The 20,107-nt window shown below is 39.9% G+C and overlaps 2 protein-coding genes and 1 long non-coding RNA gene across 4 annotated transcripts; 2 read left to right on the forward strand and 1 right to left on the reverse strand.

Annotated features, from left to right (window-relative positions):
- Positions 1 to 2,518: 2,518 nt before the first annotated feature.
- Positions 2,519 to 6,821, reverse strand: LOC124874957. The gene is made up of 3 exons (XR_007039922.1): positions 5,113 to 6,821; positions 4,570 to 4,656; positions 2,519 to 3,259 (listed from the first exon to the last, which is right to left on the reverse strand). It is a non-coding gene; the product is annotated as an uncharacterized LOC124874957 (long non-coding RNA).
- An 899-nt stretch (positions 6,822 to 7,720) lies between these two features.
- hoxc6a (homeobox C6a) lies at positions 7,721 to 10,116 on the forward strand. Of its 2 annotated transcripts, none has more exons than XM_047376648.1 (2): positions 7,721 to 8,595; positions 8,981 to 10,116. In XM_047376648.1, exons 1-2 carry the CDS (start codon positions 8,199 to 8,201, stop codon positions 9,289 to 9,291), a joined length of 708 nt encoding a protein of 235 aa, XP_047232604.1. In that variant the 5' UTR covers positions 7,721 to 8,198; the 3' UTR covers positions 9,292 to 10,116. The 2 variants fall into 2 exon arrangements, with proteins under 2 accessions (XP_047232604.1, XP_047232595.1); XM_047376639.1 differs by having other exon boundaries at positions 7,905 to 8,595; positions 8,978 to 10,116.
- An 824-nt stretch (positions 10,117 to 10,940) lies between these two features.
- hoxc5a (homeobox C5a) lies at positions 10,941 to 13,955 on the forward strand. Its single transcript, XM_047376662.1, has 2 exons — positions 10,941 to 11,672; positions 13,060 to 13,955. Exons 1-2 carry the CDS (start codon positions 11,222 to 11,224, stop codon positions 13,266 to 13,268), a joined length of 660 nt encoding a protein of 219 aa, XP_047232618.1. The 5' UTR covers positions 10,941 to 11,221; the 3' UTR covers positions 13,269 to 13,955.
- The last annotated feature ends 6,152 nt before the right edge of the window (positions 13,956 to 20,107 follow it).

The following is a 20,107-nucleotide window of genomic DNA, read 5'->3' on the forward strand; positions in this document are numbered from 1 at the left end:
CAACGCAGAAGCAAAGGGGAGCTCTCCTCTTCCTCAGTCCTTTTTCTGCTTTTCACATCATTGGCTTAAACAACATTAATATATGAGCTTGCGACAGAAAATCTGCGAAGATAGAATATTTACATCAACTCCGAGTCTGTGTTGTAGTGCAGCTCGATGGAGGTGTTGGTAGGCTGCTCTATATACCTGATCAGATTCAACGTGTAATTCAGATATAAGCTTTATGTCTTTATATTTAGTTAAGTATATTTTGTATAGAATCTCCTCCAACACAAATGTATTAAATCCGTTTATATGTGGCTATTCCTTATTGTCAGGCGTCTGAAATATTCGAAGCCCCTGGTGTTGTGTGTTTACTCCCTTCCGCTTTATTTCCGCTCAGTTTAAAATTATTTGAATAAACTCAAAACATATAAATGCGACGGCGTTGATGCAAATCTTAAAAAGGTGAATACAGGCTATGTGAAGACAGACTGTTAATAAATATGATAAACTAGATTTGTTTTTATTTAAAAGTGCATATATTTTCCTAATTTTTAAGGCATATTTTTCTTATGAATGTAACTTTTAACAAATGCGAAAAAAAATCATTTATTTTTCCAGGTTTTCGGTTCTTACTTGTTGGAATGTCTTACCGTCTTACTCTTTTTCTTTTTAATTGATTTAGGCCAAGCCAAGCATGAAATAAAATAGGTAAACATGTCATATTACTTTGGCCTCATTTGAAACAAGAAAAAAACTTGTTCAGCCTTGTAAAATTAAAAACATATTTTTAGGCGTGAAAACGCGGATGGATACACACAACCTAATTTCCATTTGAGCTTAGCTTTATTTAAAGCTTTATTTAAAGCGAACCATGATTTTTAGCATATGTTCAGTTAATTGTTACCCTTCATTGTGTCATTTTATTTTCCAAACCGTGAGTGGGTTTTTCCTTCTTTTTAGTTGACGTGGAAATGCAAAAATAAGAAATTGCGTTCGTGTTCTTAAACTGAATCTTTACCCCACTTTCCATCTGGGCTTTTCTTTTGTACGTCACACTGTTTGTGTCCCTGTATTTTTTCCCCAGAGCGTTATATTACCTATAAAGTTTAGTATACCTGCAGTAAACTTTATTGGGGTGTAAAGACCCGGCTAGCATGGGCCTGCTTTTCTGCGATGCAGTGGGAAGATCGCGGCCTGCGAGGATGCGCCAGTCATCCAAGAAGCCAGAGAGAGAAATCTGTTTTATGAGGATGTAGTCTTAGCTGCCTTATTCCATAATATTGTAAAGAATGTAAGCCTAACCTTGTAGCATGGCCTTAATTTAAAGTATTAATCTTGTATTGGTGGTGATTGCGCTCTTGAATTTCCAAATATTATTGTATTTGACAAAAGGCGGAGCAATTATTGGGTAAACACAGTGTTGACTATGTGTTTCAAATATAAAAATGCACATGGTTATCCTTCATAAAGGTGATCTAGTAAGTGCTGAAAGATGCGCCATATTTTCAGAAGAAAAAATTACATTAGGTTTTAGGGCTAATATCGCCTAAAACCTCGCTTGTTTGCAGCTTTACAGAACTTTTCTCGCAGCATTGAGTCAAATCTGAAATGATTTTGTTTTGGTATTCGTGTCTATGGAGTACCTTGTTGATGTTGAATTTGTTATAGCAGATGAACTTGACTGCCAAGCAAGCCAGAGGCCCCCTAATATAAAATTTTGATCAAATGAAAGTTGAACCATAAATCCTTCCCTTTCTTTTCAAATCGCCTCCATCTTGATTTCCCCACCCTTTAGTTTCAGTTTACTTGGCTTCTTGGGCATGTCATGGGATCTAATCGGCCAGAGAAATGTCAATTTTTAAAATTTCATATTTCTGAAATGTCACTTGTTTGGGAATGTCAGCAGAATTGCGGTTCTTGCAGTGCACGACAGATTTTGGTTTTGTCCTATCGTAAAAAGGGGAAGTAAAAGATGGGTGCAAACATTCCTGGTTGTTAAAGGGAAGAAATTTACAGCTGAGTAATAAAAGTTTACGACTAATCCCTGGCTGCGATTGGCTGGAGCGAGCCACGTGGCCCAGGCTCTATGAACATGAACTTTATGCTGTTGTCTATTCTCTGCTCCTTCCCTTGTATCAGCGGTGGACTAAAAGCAAGGAGCGCAGAAAGATCAATTTCTCTACGTTACTGTAAAAACAAATCCAGCACGACCGATTTTTGGGTGCGGCTGCTCGTCACATCTTGACCCGATCTGCGCGACTTCCTGGCGGTGGGATCTTCGGGACAGTCGCCGCCTCTACCAAACCGCTGCTGTGTTGATCTCCCCCCTCTTTCGCCACCCCCTTCTCCGGAGGCAATAAAACCGCGACTGGGGAAGCAAAAAGAGCAAGCAAGCCTGCAAGAAAAGACTTTCCCCTGCAGACAGAGCTCCTTATCGACTGGCAGAAGATGCGCGCCGAGCTGTTGTCTCCCCCCTCGCCACCCTGACCCCACAGCTGTTCTAGACCACAAAGAGCCCTCTCAGGTAGGATTGCACTCTTCTTTATGTTTTTATCTTGCTTTTTGGTGTTATTGTTGCTGCTGTTGGGCTGAAACGGTGAAAAATGATAGAGCATGTAAGATCACAGAAGTTGATGGTGTCCATTCTGTGTATAGTTGACCTGACCTGCAGATGCCCGGAGCGCTTGTCATGATACTCCTCACTGGTGGGCGCACCTGCGTGTGTGTAAGCCTGCCGGCTGATCTGCTCTGCGTTGAGGGAGCATTTTAGAAGTGCTGTACTCGGTCTGTTGTGATAAACAGCTCCATGATACTTAACTTTCTCATCACTCATAGGCCCTTCTGACCATTCTCTGACGAATTACACTCAGAGCTGGCTGAGCTCTTCTAATTATCTCCTGCTCGCACAGTTATTGCCACATGTTTAGCGACTGAGTACAATCTATGAGCCAACCCACGCACTTTTGTGTCATTAACATACACATACGCACATATGCATATTGAGTGTAAAATATGTGGATCATAAAAAAGAAAGGTCCCAGCAGTGCCCCCTGGTGCCCAGAAACGGATGCATACGTGGGCGGGTGTTGAGGCTTGTTGTTTACAGCTGCTGGTTTTCGGCGGAGGGTTACTGCGGATGTGAGCTGACCCAGCTGATAGACCGCTGCATGTAGCTGTTCAGTGAGGCTGGCTTCCACAAAGGAGTGTTTTCCGGCGTCTGATTTGTTGTTATAATTTTTCCACTTGAGAGATCTGCTCTTCCTTTTGGTGGTTTCTGTATCGATGTTGGAAAAAAAAAACAACAAACAAACAAAAAAAAAAACAATCAAAGCAGTGATTTATGTGAGGTTTCACTGTGTGACATAATCAGTGATGACATCATGGGAACTAATGATGTCATTTTATTTGCATCTTCAGGAAGTAAAAATGAAAACAGCAGTCTGACCTAATTATAACTGTAACTCACCAAAAACAGTCAAAACAACTTGTGCAGAAAAAAGATTTTTAAAAACCACCAAAACCAATCATCATAAACAATTAAATAGATTAATAAACAAGTTATAATAACAATAACAATTGTTGTTACTATTAATAATAATACAAATTATACCCCTACTACTACTACTACTACTACTCCTAATAATAATAATCCCCCAAAAACTATTAAATGCCTGCCACTGATTGCAATAATAATAATAATAATAATAATAATAATAATAATAGCATAAATAAGTTGGAAATATCAAAACTAAACAGCAACATGAAAAAGTGCTAAAACTAATCAATACCAGTGTTTCTAGAGAAACAAAATAAATAAAAAAATCAAACCAGTCATGTAAATCAAAATTAACAAACAGAACAACCTTAAAAAGAATCAGAACCAGCCACTCTAAGCCCCTAAAAATACATCTTAGATCAAATCTTCTAAAATTAGGTCTAAACCAGTGATCTTAAGCAGTACAATAAATAAATAAACAATGCAAGTTTCAATGGCATCTTGTATTTTAGATCAATAAACAGGATATGACTGAGAGAAAGCAACTCTGCCGTGTAGTGTGTCCTCTAGTTATATCTTCATACAGTAATAATGCATATCAGCCAATATATAACTTTAATAATAATAATATCAACAAGAAAGGCTAAAGTCGGGCTTACAACCACAACAAAAAGTGCAAAATTTAATAATACAGGAGCCAAAATACAAGATTAGGTTAGAAATGCTATGTAAGCAATAGACAAGGTTTAATTTATTGCCTAAATGTCTTAAACTTGATCTAAGTTAGCACAGCGTGTGTGTGAGAGTGTGTGTCTGTGAGTAATGGAGGAGGAGGGGCACTACTTCATGACTATATTATTTTTCTTTATTTTTAGCTGGAAGCAATTGTTCTTATTAAAGCTCAGCTAAGAGAAATGCCTCTTCCCTTTGTTTTAATGACGTCTGTGATGAAACTAAATATTGTTCTGTGTGATTATAGTGGCTTCATGCGTTTCACTCTGTTGGTTCTACTGCATCTCAGCGTTTTTAGTCTCGGAAAATATAATAACCGCAAAAAAAAAAAAAAAGTATCTTTAAACTCGTCCAACCTTACTGTTACATTCGTTGTTTGCTTGTTTCTTCTTATGAAACATTGCTGGTGCCGTGGATCGTGTCCTGCTGCTGCCCGGCTCTGTCTACAGAGAAAGAGAGAGGAAGAGAGACGTTGTCATTTACTGGATGCCATTTGGGTAAATCTTGGTTTAAAATAAGAGGGGAAAAGCACAGTCCATTGTTTAGCTGTGCAGTGTTTTTTAAAAGCAGAGATGGTTCACATAAAACTTCATGAAGTCATGAATCTGTCCGCGTCACCGCATTTAGAACCTCACTTACAAATCCCGACAGGCCCCAAAATTTTGCCCACGCTAATGGTCATAATTTATGATGTGTGGATCAACATGTGCTCATTGGGCAACAGCTTCCTGAGTGCTTAACGAGCATAAAGTCGAACACTTCCGGGAATTAATTGGGCCGGTCGGCTACGGCAAAGTGCTTGTAGAGGAGCTTTACATTGTTAGTATGAGAATAAGTCCTTAGAAGCGACGGGAGGGAAAGAGGAGAAAAGCGCCAGGACTGGAGCAGAGTTTGCTTACCTCGCTGTGTTTTTAATCATGGCTGATAATGTAGGAATTTTAAAAGTCCCGTGTAGCTAATGCTGAGTTATGTTGTGACGTTAGAAAGTCGGTTCTGTCTGCAAGTGAGCAAAAGCAAAGCTGTAGGTTCTCTGATGTAGAGGGGTGGGGATTGTTTTGCAAGAGGAATTAGGCCTGAAAACATCCAGGAAGTGGTCAAATCCTCGGGTAAAAATGGCCCAATAGGAATTTCAAAATTACAGTAACACCCAGTCTGCATAATCACAAATAAACAGAATATTTTAATTTATGTTTAAATGACAATCCAGTGGAAAATTGGACTATACATTTTACTCCTCTTTGACCTTCTTTGCGCATTCGAGTTCACTCCAAAAGTCCCTTTAAAAAAGAAATCTTTGAAAAAGAAACCTGGACCAAACGGCGTCCTCCCACCGTCCATCCCAAATGCATGTGATTTGCCTTACGGGCCGCAATAAAACACTAAAACTCTGGGGGAAGAATGACCTTTCTGATTCTGCACACTGACACAACCTCTGCTGCATTCCAGTCCACACATTGGCTCCACTGTTCAAGCCTTTTAATTTACAGCCTTCGACTCCATGGACCGGCGTGTTTTTCCTGTTTGTGTGTGAGCAACAATGAGACAGGAGGGGAAAAGCAGCGTAGCTGACGAACCAAAACAGTCTCAGAAGAAATATTTTTGACTTTTTAAATATATAGTTATTTAATGGATTTTTATTGGCAACTGAAAGCAGGAAAAAACGTAATAATACAATTAAATGCGCCTACGGATCCATAATCAGGAATTGCCTTTCTGTGTTCACACCGAACGAAATTTCGTTTGGTAACTCTCTACACACGTCATTATGCCTCTGTTATAGTGACCATGACAAATCAAGAATGTCATATGAAGCAGGCACAGCTTTTCCTTTGTCGTGTTATTAATTCGTATTACTCAAATCCCGATTCTAAAATGCGGATTAAGAATTTAAATTGTATTTAGGAAAAATGTTAGCATAACAATTTCCGCAATTCGTGATAGATTTGTTTTTTTTTCTGTGCTTTTAAGCTCCGGATGAGACGATGTCATTTCTGATTATAAAATATATATATATATATATTAGGCCAAGCAGAAATAACTTTCATTGCTTTGTTTACCTTCAATCTGTGCCTCGCGCGGATGCCACATATGGTCGGGAAAGGGTGAATGAAGACTTTTATTGCACCGTCCACTTCCTCCTCTTTTGTTGTTGTCTGTTTTTACAGTCTTTTCAGGACCCCCCCCCCCCCCCCCACACACACACACACACACACACACCCTTCCACAAAACAACAACAGAGCAAACAGCGTTGCACATTTCAGGCGTATTTATTCTTATTGGATAAGATCAATGAGCTGAACCAGTATGGCTGCTGCAGCCAAAGCGACTGCGCTAAAGCAGACGTTTTCAATAGCCTTATTGATTATTTTATTGGTATCAATTATGGCTCGTTGCGAAACGGATGGATAATGTGGATTGTCGTTTCAAGTGCATGCATGCAAGTTTTCTTTTTAATCTTTTCCATTTGGTTTAAAAGCATTTAAATTGGGGGTCAATGAGATGCTAGTCAGACAAAATGCTCTCTTAAAAATAAAATAATATTAACAATAAAGAAGAAAATGAGCATTTTATCTTGCGCTAAATTGCATTATTTTTCACAATTTAAAAGCAGTCCATTTTGACCTAAAATGGGTTTAAGCTTTGCGCAAAAACACCCCTCGAGTAATTTGCAAAGGCATAATTTGCTGCAGTGATAATTATCGGTTGCTGTTTCCTCCTGTATGTATGTATGTGTGTGTGTGTGTGTGTGTGTGTGTGTGTGTGAGTGAGTGTGTGTGTGTGTGCGTGTGTCAGAGGAATGTCGAGGTAAGCTCAGAACCAAACAAAGACTCAGAAACATCTGTATCAGGACTGCAACATTATGTGTTTTGACTCTTTACCGGGCAAACTCAACATGAAGTCTGGTACTTTATTCAAAAATTATTTTTGACGCACCGGGCACGGCTGACCTGCAGGGGGGACGAGTTTAATCTGTTCGGCATTGACTGAGTAGAATTTCTTTGACATTTTACTGGAGAAGTCATACTCTCAGACTCGTTTATAAGGGCAGTTTCGACCCTCTCCTCCCTTCCCCACTCGCTGTGCATTGCTTTTTATTTCTTAGCCCTCTTCAGTTTGCTGGGGTTTGCTGCAGAGAGACAGTTGTTGGTGAGCTGGGGAACGTCACTTGTTTTATTGCCCTCACAGAAGAGAGACCATAAACGCATTCTTAGCCCCTGCACCCTAACCCCCTCTTTAGTTCACTTTTACAAATGTACTCAAATGCCTGGAAGTTTATACCCAAAGGAATCACCAGGAGTTTATTGGGGGAATTATTGACAAGCAGTTAATATCTTATGTCTGATTTCATATCCTCAGCAAGTTTTCACCATATATCTATTTCATTATGTGCATCCTTTGAGACTGATATAAGCATGACATTATTCATATTTCCTGTTTTTCTTCCTGAATGGTAACCACTCATACGTTTTCCCTTTCTCCTAAACTTCAAACCAAATAGAACATATAAAAGTAAAAAAAAAAAAAAAAAAAAAAAAACCTTCCCATCCAGTCAAGCTGGATGGTGCGCTTGTACTTCACCGTCTGCGTTGTGTTTATCGGCATTTAGCACTAATGCTCCACGCAGCTCCGAGCTAAAAGCTACATTTTCGCCTCAACTTCCCGCCTCTCTATTGGTCGGGAATGGTCAGCTGACGTTGTCATATTGTCTCTCACTGAGCCAAGCCTCGGCTATAACACTCGGGTTTTTTTGCGTCTTAACCGGAGATTGGAAATTAATAATATTCAATCCTCAAAAGTAGCTCCCGCGTCCACGCAGGAGAGGCAGCAACTCGAGAGGGGGGAAATACGGGCGATATTTTGGGGAGGAAGGTGTGGTTGGTTGACTTGACACAGGCGGGAGGGAGATTTACTGGAGAAGGAAGATTGAAAAGAGACCCGATAAAGAAGTGGGGAAGAGTTGGAGAGAAGGGTTACAGGCAAGGTATGAATTCTTATTTCGCAAACCCGTCTCTCTCCTGCCATTTGTCCGGTGGTCAAGAGGTTCTGCCCAACGTCCCCCTGAACTCCACCACCTATGACACAGTCAGACATTTTTCGTCGTACGGCGCCGCTGTGACCCAGAATCGGATATATGCCCCTTTCTACTCCCCTCAGGAGAATGTGGTGTTCGGCTCCGGCAGGGCGCAGTACGAATACGGATCCAACGTGTTCCTCCAGGACAAGGACGTCCTGCCAAGCTGCAGGCAGACAAACATGGGACTCGGCTCGCAGAGCCACATTGCCCAGGAGTACAGTTTGGATCAAGGGAGGGCAGGAGCCCAGGAGCAGAAGACCAACATCCCGATCTACCCGTGGATGCAGCGCATGAACTCACACAGCGGTGAGTTTTACTACGACCAAATAAATTAGGGAAATGGGCCAGTTTTACGATATGTCTTACCAAGAGAGTAAGTTACTTTTTATGGCCCCATAAAACATTACTGTATCTGCTCGACTTGTGAGATGGGCCTTAACATGTGCAAACAAACAGCTTTTATTTTAACATTGCTGCAGTGATTATAGCCGGTGACTTGAGACAGAGAAACTGCATTAAATAATTTCATAATTTTACATAAAAAGTAAATATGCAACCATTCTATCAGTTAAAATCTAATTACGTTTCTCTGCAGTTTCATATGAAACTTCTAACCAATATGCGGCAAATTCTGATGAGTAATTTTACAATCAGGGATTAAATGAGTTCCTTTTACTTTGTGCTCCAGCAGGAGTAGGCTACGGGACGGACAGGCGCAGGGGACGTCAGATCTACTCTCGCTACCAAACGCTGGAACTGGAGAAGGAGTTCCACTTCAATCGCTACCTGACCAGGCGCAGACGCATCGAGATCGCCAACGCGCTGTGCCTCACAGAGCGGCAGATCAAGATCTGGTTCCAGAACCGGCGCATGAAGTGGAAGAAAGAGAGCAATCTGACCTCCACGGTGACTGGAAGTGAACAGACAGGAGCTGCTCAGGAGGAGGAACGGAGTGGGAGCGCAGTGGAAGAAGGGAAAGATGAACACAAGAAGAAGGAATAGCTGGGAAGAACTGCGCGCGCTCGCGTGTGTGTGCGTGGATGTGGAGAGGAGGGGATCACCTCATGACCATGAAAGTCCAACATAACTACCTAAAAAAATCTATACAGACTTGACTTCACTGCATGATGGTTATACCCGCTGCTCTTTATCTCATCTTGACCACAGGAGTTGTGGAGCACTAAATATTCAAAACATTATTTCATCCACAGTTTGGTCTCTGTGACATTTGGAGCACTGAGGGTGTTTGTTTTGTCAATATTATTAATATCAATGTCTCACATGTATTGTGAAAATAATAAAAATGAAGAAGAAGAGGAAGAAGAAGTATTAATTTTCTGGTTATTTTCAAACACCAGGCAAAAAGTCTGTAATTACCCACAGCAAATTCTTCACTGTGAACTTTTTAATCACCTCAGCAAATACAGTGTTGGTTTGACGTGCTCATTGTTGTACATGCACATTCCACGGCGTTCCATGGAACACAATGTAAACTAGTACTTGAATTGTCCACAGATAAAAAAAAAAATGAAAGTAAAAAGATTAAAGTTGCACGGTCGATCCACAACCTTGTATATATCAAATAAAAGCAGCATTACAGTATATTATGCAAATCCCGTGAACAGCCGTGCATTTAGCCGCTTGGTTTTGGCGCAGCGTAAAGTAAAAAAATATATATATAGCGCCACTTCTTTTTGAATCATTTGACAATATGCTCTTTTGTTGTGAGACAGATTTGTACACTAATAATTCTTCACTTTTTTGAGTGTTATGATTTCATGTTTTGTCATATTTGTGTATCAGTAAATAAAATATTTGTAAAAATTGCACCCTCGTCTTGTCTTTGCTCTGCGCATTACTCTAACTGTCATTATGGTACATCAGGCAGTTTTTAAAAGTTGATCACAAAAAAAGACAGTGGTTCGCAAAGCTGTAGCCTAATTCTATTTGCGTAGAGAGCTTTATAGAAAGAGGATTTGGAGGATATGAAAGGGAACTGATAGATAAAAGTGATTATTTTACACAATTTATGGCCTCTTAATGTTTTAATGTTGGGAGAGCACTGAATGGTTCTCTCGTTTTTTTTTTATTTCAAGCAAGCCTACATATATTTAAAATTAACTTATTTTTATGGTATTATTTTAAAATTTCATACAATTATATGTCTTGTCTCTGTTAATCTTTCCTACGAGGACTGGTTTTTGACTTTTTCTGTTTGCTCTGAAACGCTAGTTGTTATTATTTTTGCCGTTTTTGATATATGGTTGTTTTTGATATGTCTAACCTACTTCTGTTATTAGTATTGAATTATTATTATTATTATTCTATGTTCTTACTGACAAGACTAACATACAGAGTAAACAACTGCTTAACTTCATTTTTTGTATAATAATAATAATTATTTTTATTTTTACTTGGACCTGGAAGTGCGTCTCTGGCGCACGTCCTGACACGTCCTGCTCCATTCCAGACACCAGATGACGCTCTTGTCTTACTGTCCTGCCTTTTTTTACGCTAAAGATCAGCCCCCCCACCAACCCCCCACCACACCCACAGCCCCCTTGCCTGGTCCCCGACAACCAAACAGCTCAAAGTTTACCGGACACGTTTCTCCTATTCATCAATATCCCCATTGAGTATCAAGCCAATTTATGACTGGCCAACACATGCACGTGATCGCATACAAATACCCCATATTTGGGCAGTACGCTCCGGATCAAGAATTAAAAAAAAGAGAGAAAAGATACCAAAGCCTACTCCACCTATAAATCCTGGATTATTTTTTTCCTCTTCTTTACGACAGACTGCTGTGAATTTTCCATAAGAGGCTACAAAGAAAAAGCAATGATCAACAAAAAGCAGGAAATACCCGCAACCCTCATCACGTGTGTAGTTTGAAAAGAAAGTGTTGGTGGTTAGTATTAGTTTTGAAATGAACTCTCATGTTGAGCGCTCCAGCTTTGGGCAAACAAGCAAGACGTCTGCCAACAGCATGTTTACTTTCGATGCATCTGGGCGCACGTCCAGCCGTTATGAGGGTGTTAACGTGAACGGGATTTACTCCTGTCCCGTCCCCACGACCTCTGTGCATCGGGAGGAGATCAAAACTAGCCTGCGTGGCAACACGGATGTTCCGCTCCCACCCGGACCGCAGATAAGCATGCTCTCCGGCGGCTCGCCCGTGGAGGCGAGCGGGCTCGGCTACGGACTACGCGCGGACAGAGACCCGGAGAGAAGCGCAAAACGCGGAGGTAACAGGAGCCAGGAGGGCGACCAAAACGCGGAAAATGCGCAGACAGTGAAAAGAAATGCGCACCAGCATCAGGACAGTGAACAGCGGCCGCAGATTTATCCCTGGATGACAAAACTGCACATGAGCCACGGTAAAGTTTGCCTGTTTTATTAAAAACCAGAAAAAGTGCGAATAAGATGTTCGCTCTTAACGCAGCAACACTTGGTTTCGCTGGCTCTAGTGTCCCGTCTTGAGTTTTATAGTCCAAAAGCAGGAAATAATAAAAACTCGCGGTCATAAATTTTATGACAAAGGCATCTATTGCTCGTAAACCTGCTCTGTTACGGTGAAGGGGTGATCTGCGCTGTGATTTATGGTGAAATAATTGGATAAAACAATACAAATATGATAAGACGGTGAAATAATATTACAAATCCAACTATATAACAATTATTGTGGAGTTCTTGCTTCTCCCTACATGCTTTTATAATTTCTGTATCCCTAAGGAAGGAAAACAACAAGCTTTACCCTTTAATTGAACTCTGGGACACACCAATGCCCTGACCCAATCGTGAACTCTTCACCTCTGAAAGATTTGAATAGGCATGCTCTTTCTTCGTGCCTCAAAACCTATACTGGCAGACACTTTAGCTGCAAGGAAAACTGTGAACGCATTAACTACAAAACAAGAAGCAAGACTGGCTCAGTGTTTTTTTTCACTTTGTTGATGCATGCACAGAAAAAAATACACAGCAGGGATGTTGGAGTCATCTAAATATCCAACGGCTCCAGGCCTGTTGCTTTACATAGCGCGGCTGTGCAAGTCTATAAATAGTAAAACAGTTGGAAAACACCAGTTTGCATAATTTTAAATGTTACTTTTATGACTCGTGTTGGTTTCGCCTATACCGTGAAGTTCTGTTATACTACCAGTGTGTAGCGGTTTGAAACCTTACAGGGAGACCCACAAATTGCAAGTTCCGTAAATTATTTATTACAGTTAAATATGATTTATTAAGCAATAATTGTTTTTTTATGTTTTAAAAAATACAGGTGGTTGTATTAAGACTATTACGTTTTTATAGTATCTTGACAGCAAACTTTGTCTCTTTGATATTATTTTTAGGGAGAAAATCCACTGATATAACAACAAGTTAAATCATAGGTTGTGTATCAATATTTGAAGAGGAGGCCTCAGTTAGCATATTTACATATTTGTATATATATATATATATATACATACATATGATAGATAGATAGATAGATAGATAGATAGATAGATAGATAGATAGATAGATAGATAGATAGATAGATAGATAGATAGATAGATAGATAGATAGATAGATAGATAGATAGATAGATAGATAGATAGATAGATAGATAGATAGATAGATAGATAGATAGATAGATAGATAGATAGATAGATAGATAGATAGATAGATGATATTACAGTTTATACTCCATATCCAAAACTTTATTTAATGCAACATGTGCATTGTAATGTTGCTGAAAGCTGACATATTCTAATACTGCTTCAGAATCGGAGGGTAAGCGCTCCAGGACCAGTTACACCCGGTACCAGACTCTGGAGCTGGAGAAAGAGTTTCACTTCAACCGCTACCTGAGCCGCCGCAGGCGCATAGAGATCGCCAACAGCCTGTGCCTAAACGAGAGGCAGATCAAAATCTGGTTCCAGAACAGAAGGATGAAGTGGAAGAAGGACTCAAAGATCAAAGTGAAGGAGTAAAAAAAAAAAAAGCAATGAAGCACTTTTTTTTCCCTGCAGCTCCACACTTGCACAGAGCTGGAGTTGCCCGCCTGACCTTCGGATGAACCGCTATAAGGAGCAATGACATCATGACACGGTTCTGTGTGCTTCATCACCAATTATGTGTCACTTTCTGCGGTTTGGGACCTAATGTATTGAATATCGCTCACTATGATCAATCGGTTTACATTTCTAAATTAATTTGCTGCCTATGCGATGATAGCCCCACTTTACTGCGCAAAAAGCGGGGGTCTGGTGGGAGGTGGGTCCTTAAAGGCTTTTGGTCCGCATTGCGCTTAAAAAAAGCTGCACAACGTTATTAATATGTGTTCATAGTATAGGGGACAGAGTAGTGACGGAGAGTTCTGGGCATCATTTCCAGCTCTGTGAGCGTGTAATTAAAAATTAAGGTCCGCGAATAAGGAAAAAAATAAAATTAGTTAACTTAAAACATTTTTTCTAAGAAGTCAGGATTTTGTTGAAGGTTTGAGGTGTTTAGTTTGTCATCCATGTTGTCTGTCATAACCTTGTGACTGTGTGTGATAACACTGTAACGTGCAATGAAGCTATGTCTGTTTCCCTTAGTAAACTAAAGGTGCCTGGTACACACAAGGCCTGATGGATGGTCTGTTTGTTGATTGCAACCAATAAAATCATTAAAAATAAGACTTTTACTGTGAGTATTATTTTTTTCCTCCTCATATCAGGGATCCACTGCAAAAGGAAACATGTAATTTCGAACAAGTTATTTGCATTTTCTAAACTGGATAGAACTGGACGTGTTTCTTTTTCAAATGCAATTTATTTTGTTTTGTCAGGTTTTCTCAGAGTCCTCAGAATTTCTCAGGCTGACAAACGCGCCCTGAAGTTTAAGGCTCCCCCCCTCATAAAACTTTATTGCCCCCTTTTTCCAGGACTCCACAGGCACACTCGGCTTCCTGTTTTGTCAGGGGATGAGGAAGGGCCACACCAGCCTGTTAGAACAACACAACGGTGGACGCAAAGCTTCGGCTTCCTGTGGCCGCACACTGACGCGTCATTTTTCAGTAAAGGGGGCCATTTGGTCAGATCTGTTTCAACCGGTTTCATTCGATTATAGTTAAAATACCACCTTGCAGCATTGTCTGTCTCAAGTCAAGTGACGTAGCATAGCCCAAGGTTATGAGGTAATTCCCATCTTCACTTACAGAAAATAATAAAAAAAATCTACTCACCTCTCAAACTAACAGCCTCCTTTATGATCTCCCCTTATTTTAACCGGTCAACTGCAGCGTCCACTTTCTCTGCGCTCTGTTGGGGCCTATAAACCTACACGTCAGAGCACGCATTCAAGTCTTTCTTTTTGGGGATTTTAAAGTTTACAAGGTTACATATGCCAATTGCCCCAAGCAGGGCCTGTGAATGGTGCGTGGGAAGCACGTGGTGTCGTTTAAGTGGGTTTTATGGCCTGGAAGAGCTGACAAACCTTCGATATATACACATCATATATAATCTTAACTGTCCGGAATCGCAGCTGCTGGCTTCCCCCTTATCGAAGGAAGGAGGACAGGGCTTTGTGGTGGTGGCAGAGGATGCAGTACCTTTCTCCGGACGGTGGAGCGGAGCGGCTCGGAGGGCTGAGACCTGCTGCTGCTCCTGCTGCAGTAAGTTGCTTTAACTTTCAATGCTGGCCCTGCGTTTGTGCCTTTATTTCGCTCTTCAGTTAGTTTTTCTTGCATGATGGAGTGACTTTGAACGCATATAAACCTAATTAGATTAACTCATAATGACTCCATGGCGCTGTGATGCTTTGCAAAGGGTTAGAAAATGCTCGTGTGTTTATGTGTTAATGGGTAGCAAGCGGAATTATGCTTTTAATGTCTGTTTGAATCATCCCGATAATCTTAAAGAAACACAATCGTTGGGTTAAACAGCCTGCAAAAGTTTAATTAATCCACACAGGTAAAAAAAAAATTTAATAATAAAGCTTTTAAAAGAAATATAAGAGTGATAAAGGAAGCTCTTGAAACTTCTGGCGTCCTGCTCCCCACCCACTCACCACCCAGTCGGACTCTTTGTCTGCAGTTTGTGAATAGGAGCATTTCTGTTTAATTTTAACTAAAAACTCTTGAAGTTTTGACTATATAAAGCAGGTGCTACAAATACAAGATGGATTTTGTCCCTGTTATTGGGCTGAAATGTGCGTAAACGGTGTTCAGTTCTGTATTTTAAGAGCTAAATGGAGAAACTACGCTTTAAATATTTTATAGAAAAACAATTGTGAAGTAGCTACTGTATCATAACTGGAGTAAAATTAAAGCTTCACTTCAGGATAGAGTAACGAGTATACAACTAATAAGAGTAAAATGGTTAAGCTGTTATTTTTACTTGCTTTTGAATAAAATATAGCATAAACTGTTATGCATGATTTCTGCAATTCGTGTTACAGTTCCATTGGAGTCAGAAATATTCCATTAAAGTAGAACAGGAGCCTGTTTCATTTGATGATGAAGTGGGTACTGGATGTTAATATTACTGTAAGCTATCCATGTCATTTGCTTTGAAAACCCACAATAACATGATGTAAACGGATTAGACAACAGCAGAGAATGAAGCCGTTTTACTGTAAAAACAACAAAACATCCTGCGTCCTGCTCTACCATCCGCCCACTCAAACACCCACCCAGACTCTCGAGGAGAAATATTTGCGTTTTAATTTGAAGTGAAATTTGTTTAGCTTTAACTGTGCTGCGAATTAAGGGTAAAATCTCCCCATACATGGAGGCATGACGGCCGCCATGTTCTCCGGGATGCTGCTCTCGTTTAAAAAGAGCAGGAGTGGTTTTTTTCACCTTGACACAGTGGTCTTTGCAGTGTTTGTGGTTATGAGCTGGCGTCACTGTGGTTTCACGGCCATTTTCTGACCATGCACATCCGCAGATCTTATCTTGAGTGACACAGTCTGACTGTGAACCGAGGACAGGATAAATATCGGCACATTTTGCACCTTTCTATCCTCATAGATGTTTACAGATCCCAGTTTGGTTAGCTTGGAGACTAATGAGGCTATGCCATTTTATGACCTCAGTAGTTTTCTGTTGCTCTGTTGGAGACACCATTTAATCACCCATATGCCTAAGCAAACAGCTCCGCCTACAGAAAAAGTCATCTACTTGTAATCAAAGTGTGGAGCAGCTATTATTATTATTATTATTATTATTATTATTATTATTATTATTATTATGTTAGAGCTCAGATTGATGAGTTTTCCTTAAGTTTACAGGACGCAATGGTCACCACTACTTTCTCAGGTCTGTTTTGTTCGCTTCTGTCTTGATTGTGTTTCACTGGCTGTGCTAAATATTCTTTATTTCCAACCCTGAGGATTTTTGCTTTCAGGTGTGCAGGATCAATCACGCACTTTCAATAGGGGGCACTGTGTAGCATTCTCCTGTGTAACTGATGTACTGCTGGAGGCATCCAAACATTTATGCCCCCTCTTTATTTTTTTAAAGATTTATTTATAATCCAGGGAGGGAATTATCAAGAATATCTGACCAAATGGTTTACACGAGAAAAAGAAAATGTTTAAAATAAATTTCTGTTTTCATGAAAGTAATACTGATGCATTACTTATACACCTGTAATGTATTGTATTTGAAAAGAATAATACGTATTTTAATATTTTATTCAATGAGATGCTTGCATAAAAACTAAGTGCTGCCCAAAACAAGATAAAATCTTTATTCTAAAAGTGAAACCGGTCCGAACATCCGTTGTCACTGCCATGTTCTGCACTGGTGTATTCCTTTCTCTGACCTGTGGAGCTGACACTGCCATCCTTCAACTTGCAAAGGTCATTTCCGGGTGAGGACAGACTTCCCTTCGTCTGGGACTCGAACAAGAGGCGGAGAGCTCCGTTGCACAATTTCAGAACATGGACTGATTTTATTTACAATGTGAAGACAAAGTCGTGATTCTATTTTATTGACTGTTCGCCATAATTCAGAGGCGCTGAAGTCCAGGGACTTCTATTCATAGTAGCTCTCGCCCAAGGAAATACCAAATTGCTTGTAAATTTAGTTTTATCGTCTGAAAACGATCTGTCTCAAATTCTTTCAGCAGTCTCTGTTTTGCAGGAGCTCAAACATTTCACATTTTTCTGTACAGTCTCCCTCCAGGAATGATTGATTATTATACAGTCAAAAATATTATTAAGCTAAAAATAATAAGAGCAAAAAATAGAAAATAATATTTTTGTTATTTTTTTGCAACTTCGGAGAGGAAATGCTGAAAATGAAGACTTTATATGATTTGTTTCTAATATTTTACATTTATTCCATTTCATAAGTTTTAACTGTAAAGAATATTATTATTCTAATTATTCTGATCCTGACATGTGAGCATGGAGATCCATATTTTACACGCAGTCCTTCACATCCAAATATATAATTTTGCACATAACTTGCTAAATGTATCTTTAAAAAGGCTTGGTCTAAAAAGACTGAACAGAAGAAAATATATTTTGTATGTATTATCATGCCATGTTTATCAATTTAGAAGAAAATTACATCTACTTACATGGTAAATTAATTTAGTAAAATTACAAAAGTTAAATTTGAATGTAGCAATTTTTAGCATGTGTTTGCAACCGTTTTTTTCTGCTTATATGCAGTTTATAGCAAAACTTAGAAAATCCTTAATGGGATATTCGTATTTAAATATATATATATATATATATATATATGTATATGTATATGTATACATATATATGTTTCAGACAGATCATCGGGTCAAAAAGTTTGCAACTGTGTTTTTTTCAGTAAGTGTAATAAATCTTACCCGACTTCAGTCAAAACTAAAGCTTCATAGTGACGTCAGTAATTTGGCTGAAGGCAAACAGCTGTCTGATATCACAGATCCTGATGCCATCAAGTTTAACGAGTTAAGATTTTTGCTATTTTATTATTATCGGTTTAAATAATGTATAGTATCGGCAGTTTTTATGAACGGCATCAAAACTTCCAGCCTTTTGTGTGCTATTTGGTGTCTAATTCTTAGCCAGGGCGGTTGTTTAGTTGTTGCTGAGGTTGCCTGCATTTTAACGTTACGGTTTGAGTCTAATCAGCCACAACACCGCTGTTGTTTATGTGAGTGAATCCAGTTTCTAAAAAGCACCTCTGGTCCCCTGGCGACCGCTTTAGACCAGCATTCACAGCCAACTGGTCTCCAGTCTGTCTGCACTTCATTAAAACTTTTTATTTTAACTGGACCGTCCTGGGTAACGTTATTACACCTGGGGAGGGTAAACGCGTAAAGGCTATTACATTAAGGGTTTGATTAAAAGCGCATCGTAACCATTTTCATCAGGGAGCGGGATATTGCTGCAGTCTCTGCATTCAGGTCAGCCAGTCGGACACTGAAAGAAAAAAGAAAAAAAATAATCGACAGAAGGACTTTTGCAGAGGTTTGATGAATTATGTTTACATGTAAACATGTGTGAACACGCATGTACAAGAGTTGTTTTGCAGGAGTGGGGGTCGGAGTGGAGGGGTGCATGGAGAAAGCTTAATAATTCCTCAAATGAACAAATGAAACATCAAATTAGTCCGCCTGAGGGTCTCATTTTTTTGTACTTCTGCATTATAACTAGTTATTGAACTAGGTGCACGATCTGAAAGCCATTTGTGAGGGGAGAAAGAATTCATTGCTGTCTCTCCATCAATAATCCTTGGCAGTGAACTATTGGAAGCAGTCAAACGCGAAGGGTGAAACGCGGGTCAGGCTGTCTAACTAATATTAAAATGCGCTCGCCATGAGCACATGGGGCGAGAGGGAGTGCGTGGTGCTCACATCGGCTGGGTGCACGACAAATATCATGTGTTTAGATGAAAATGGACACACTTTCTGGTTCGAATGTATACAATAAAGAATTCTCTGTTTATTTGTATTAATCAATACAAATAGTGATATACATAATAAATATGTAGACCAATATGTTGTTTTTATTTGGAATCGGTTTGTGCCTTTCTTCTCAGATCAATTGAATCCCAATCTGAGCGTGTTTGCTGTTTTTAATAACCCCCTGAAACAGGTCACATGTCCAACGTTGCATTTTTCATCCAAGGCTTTTCTCATTAGCTACCACAGTGTCAGGAAGAAAGGTTACCGAGCGGTCAGATGGTAATGACGAGCAGAAGAAATGGTTGGGAACAATGGAAACTTATTTTTCATCTGCTGCTGTCACGCCGTCCTTTTGTATCCGCCGTGTTTGTGGCTGAATATTCATATCGGAGCCACCTCAAAGGCAGATTGCTGAGAAAGGAGAGCCGCTGTATTCTCTGTGGGCACGCATATACGTGTGTGTGCGTGTGTAGATATATCTTTTTAACGGGGGAAAGCAGAAAACAAACAAATAGGTTTGTGTTTCCTCGTCCAGATGAAGAGCATCGGCTTTTACGCACGCTTTGTGTTATTGTTCTGCTCTACTGCTGTACTGAAATATCTCTGAAAATGACTTGCTTGCACCGATGTTTACCCGACAGTCCACCTCTGCAGCTGCAAACAGAAAGCACATTAGTTGTCTATATGTACCCTGTAGAACCGAATTTGCGTGCTGCACAAACAATCGCAAATACGTCTCTACAGGAATACATGGGCAACTGGAATACCACGCCAGCCAACGGATTGCCTTTGCACCTAAGCTCTGCTTCTCCTCGTCTCTCTTTCTTTCTCCTTGCTCCTGCATACACAGGAAGCAACAACGATGATCCTTACAGCCAGGCACTGTAACAATGCAATAACACTGTCACTGAGTGTATTCATTGCACACACAGATC

Source organism: Girardinichthys multiradiatus, chromosome 1, assembly GCF_021462225.1.
Source record: "Girardinichthys multiradiatus isolate DD_20200921_A chromosome 1, DD_fGirMul_XY1, whole genome shotgun sequence".
NCBI lineage: Eukaryota > Metazoa > Chordata > Actinopteri > Cyprinodontiformes > Goodeidae > Girardinichthys > Girardinichthys multiradiatus.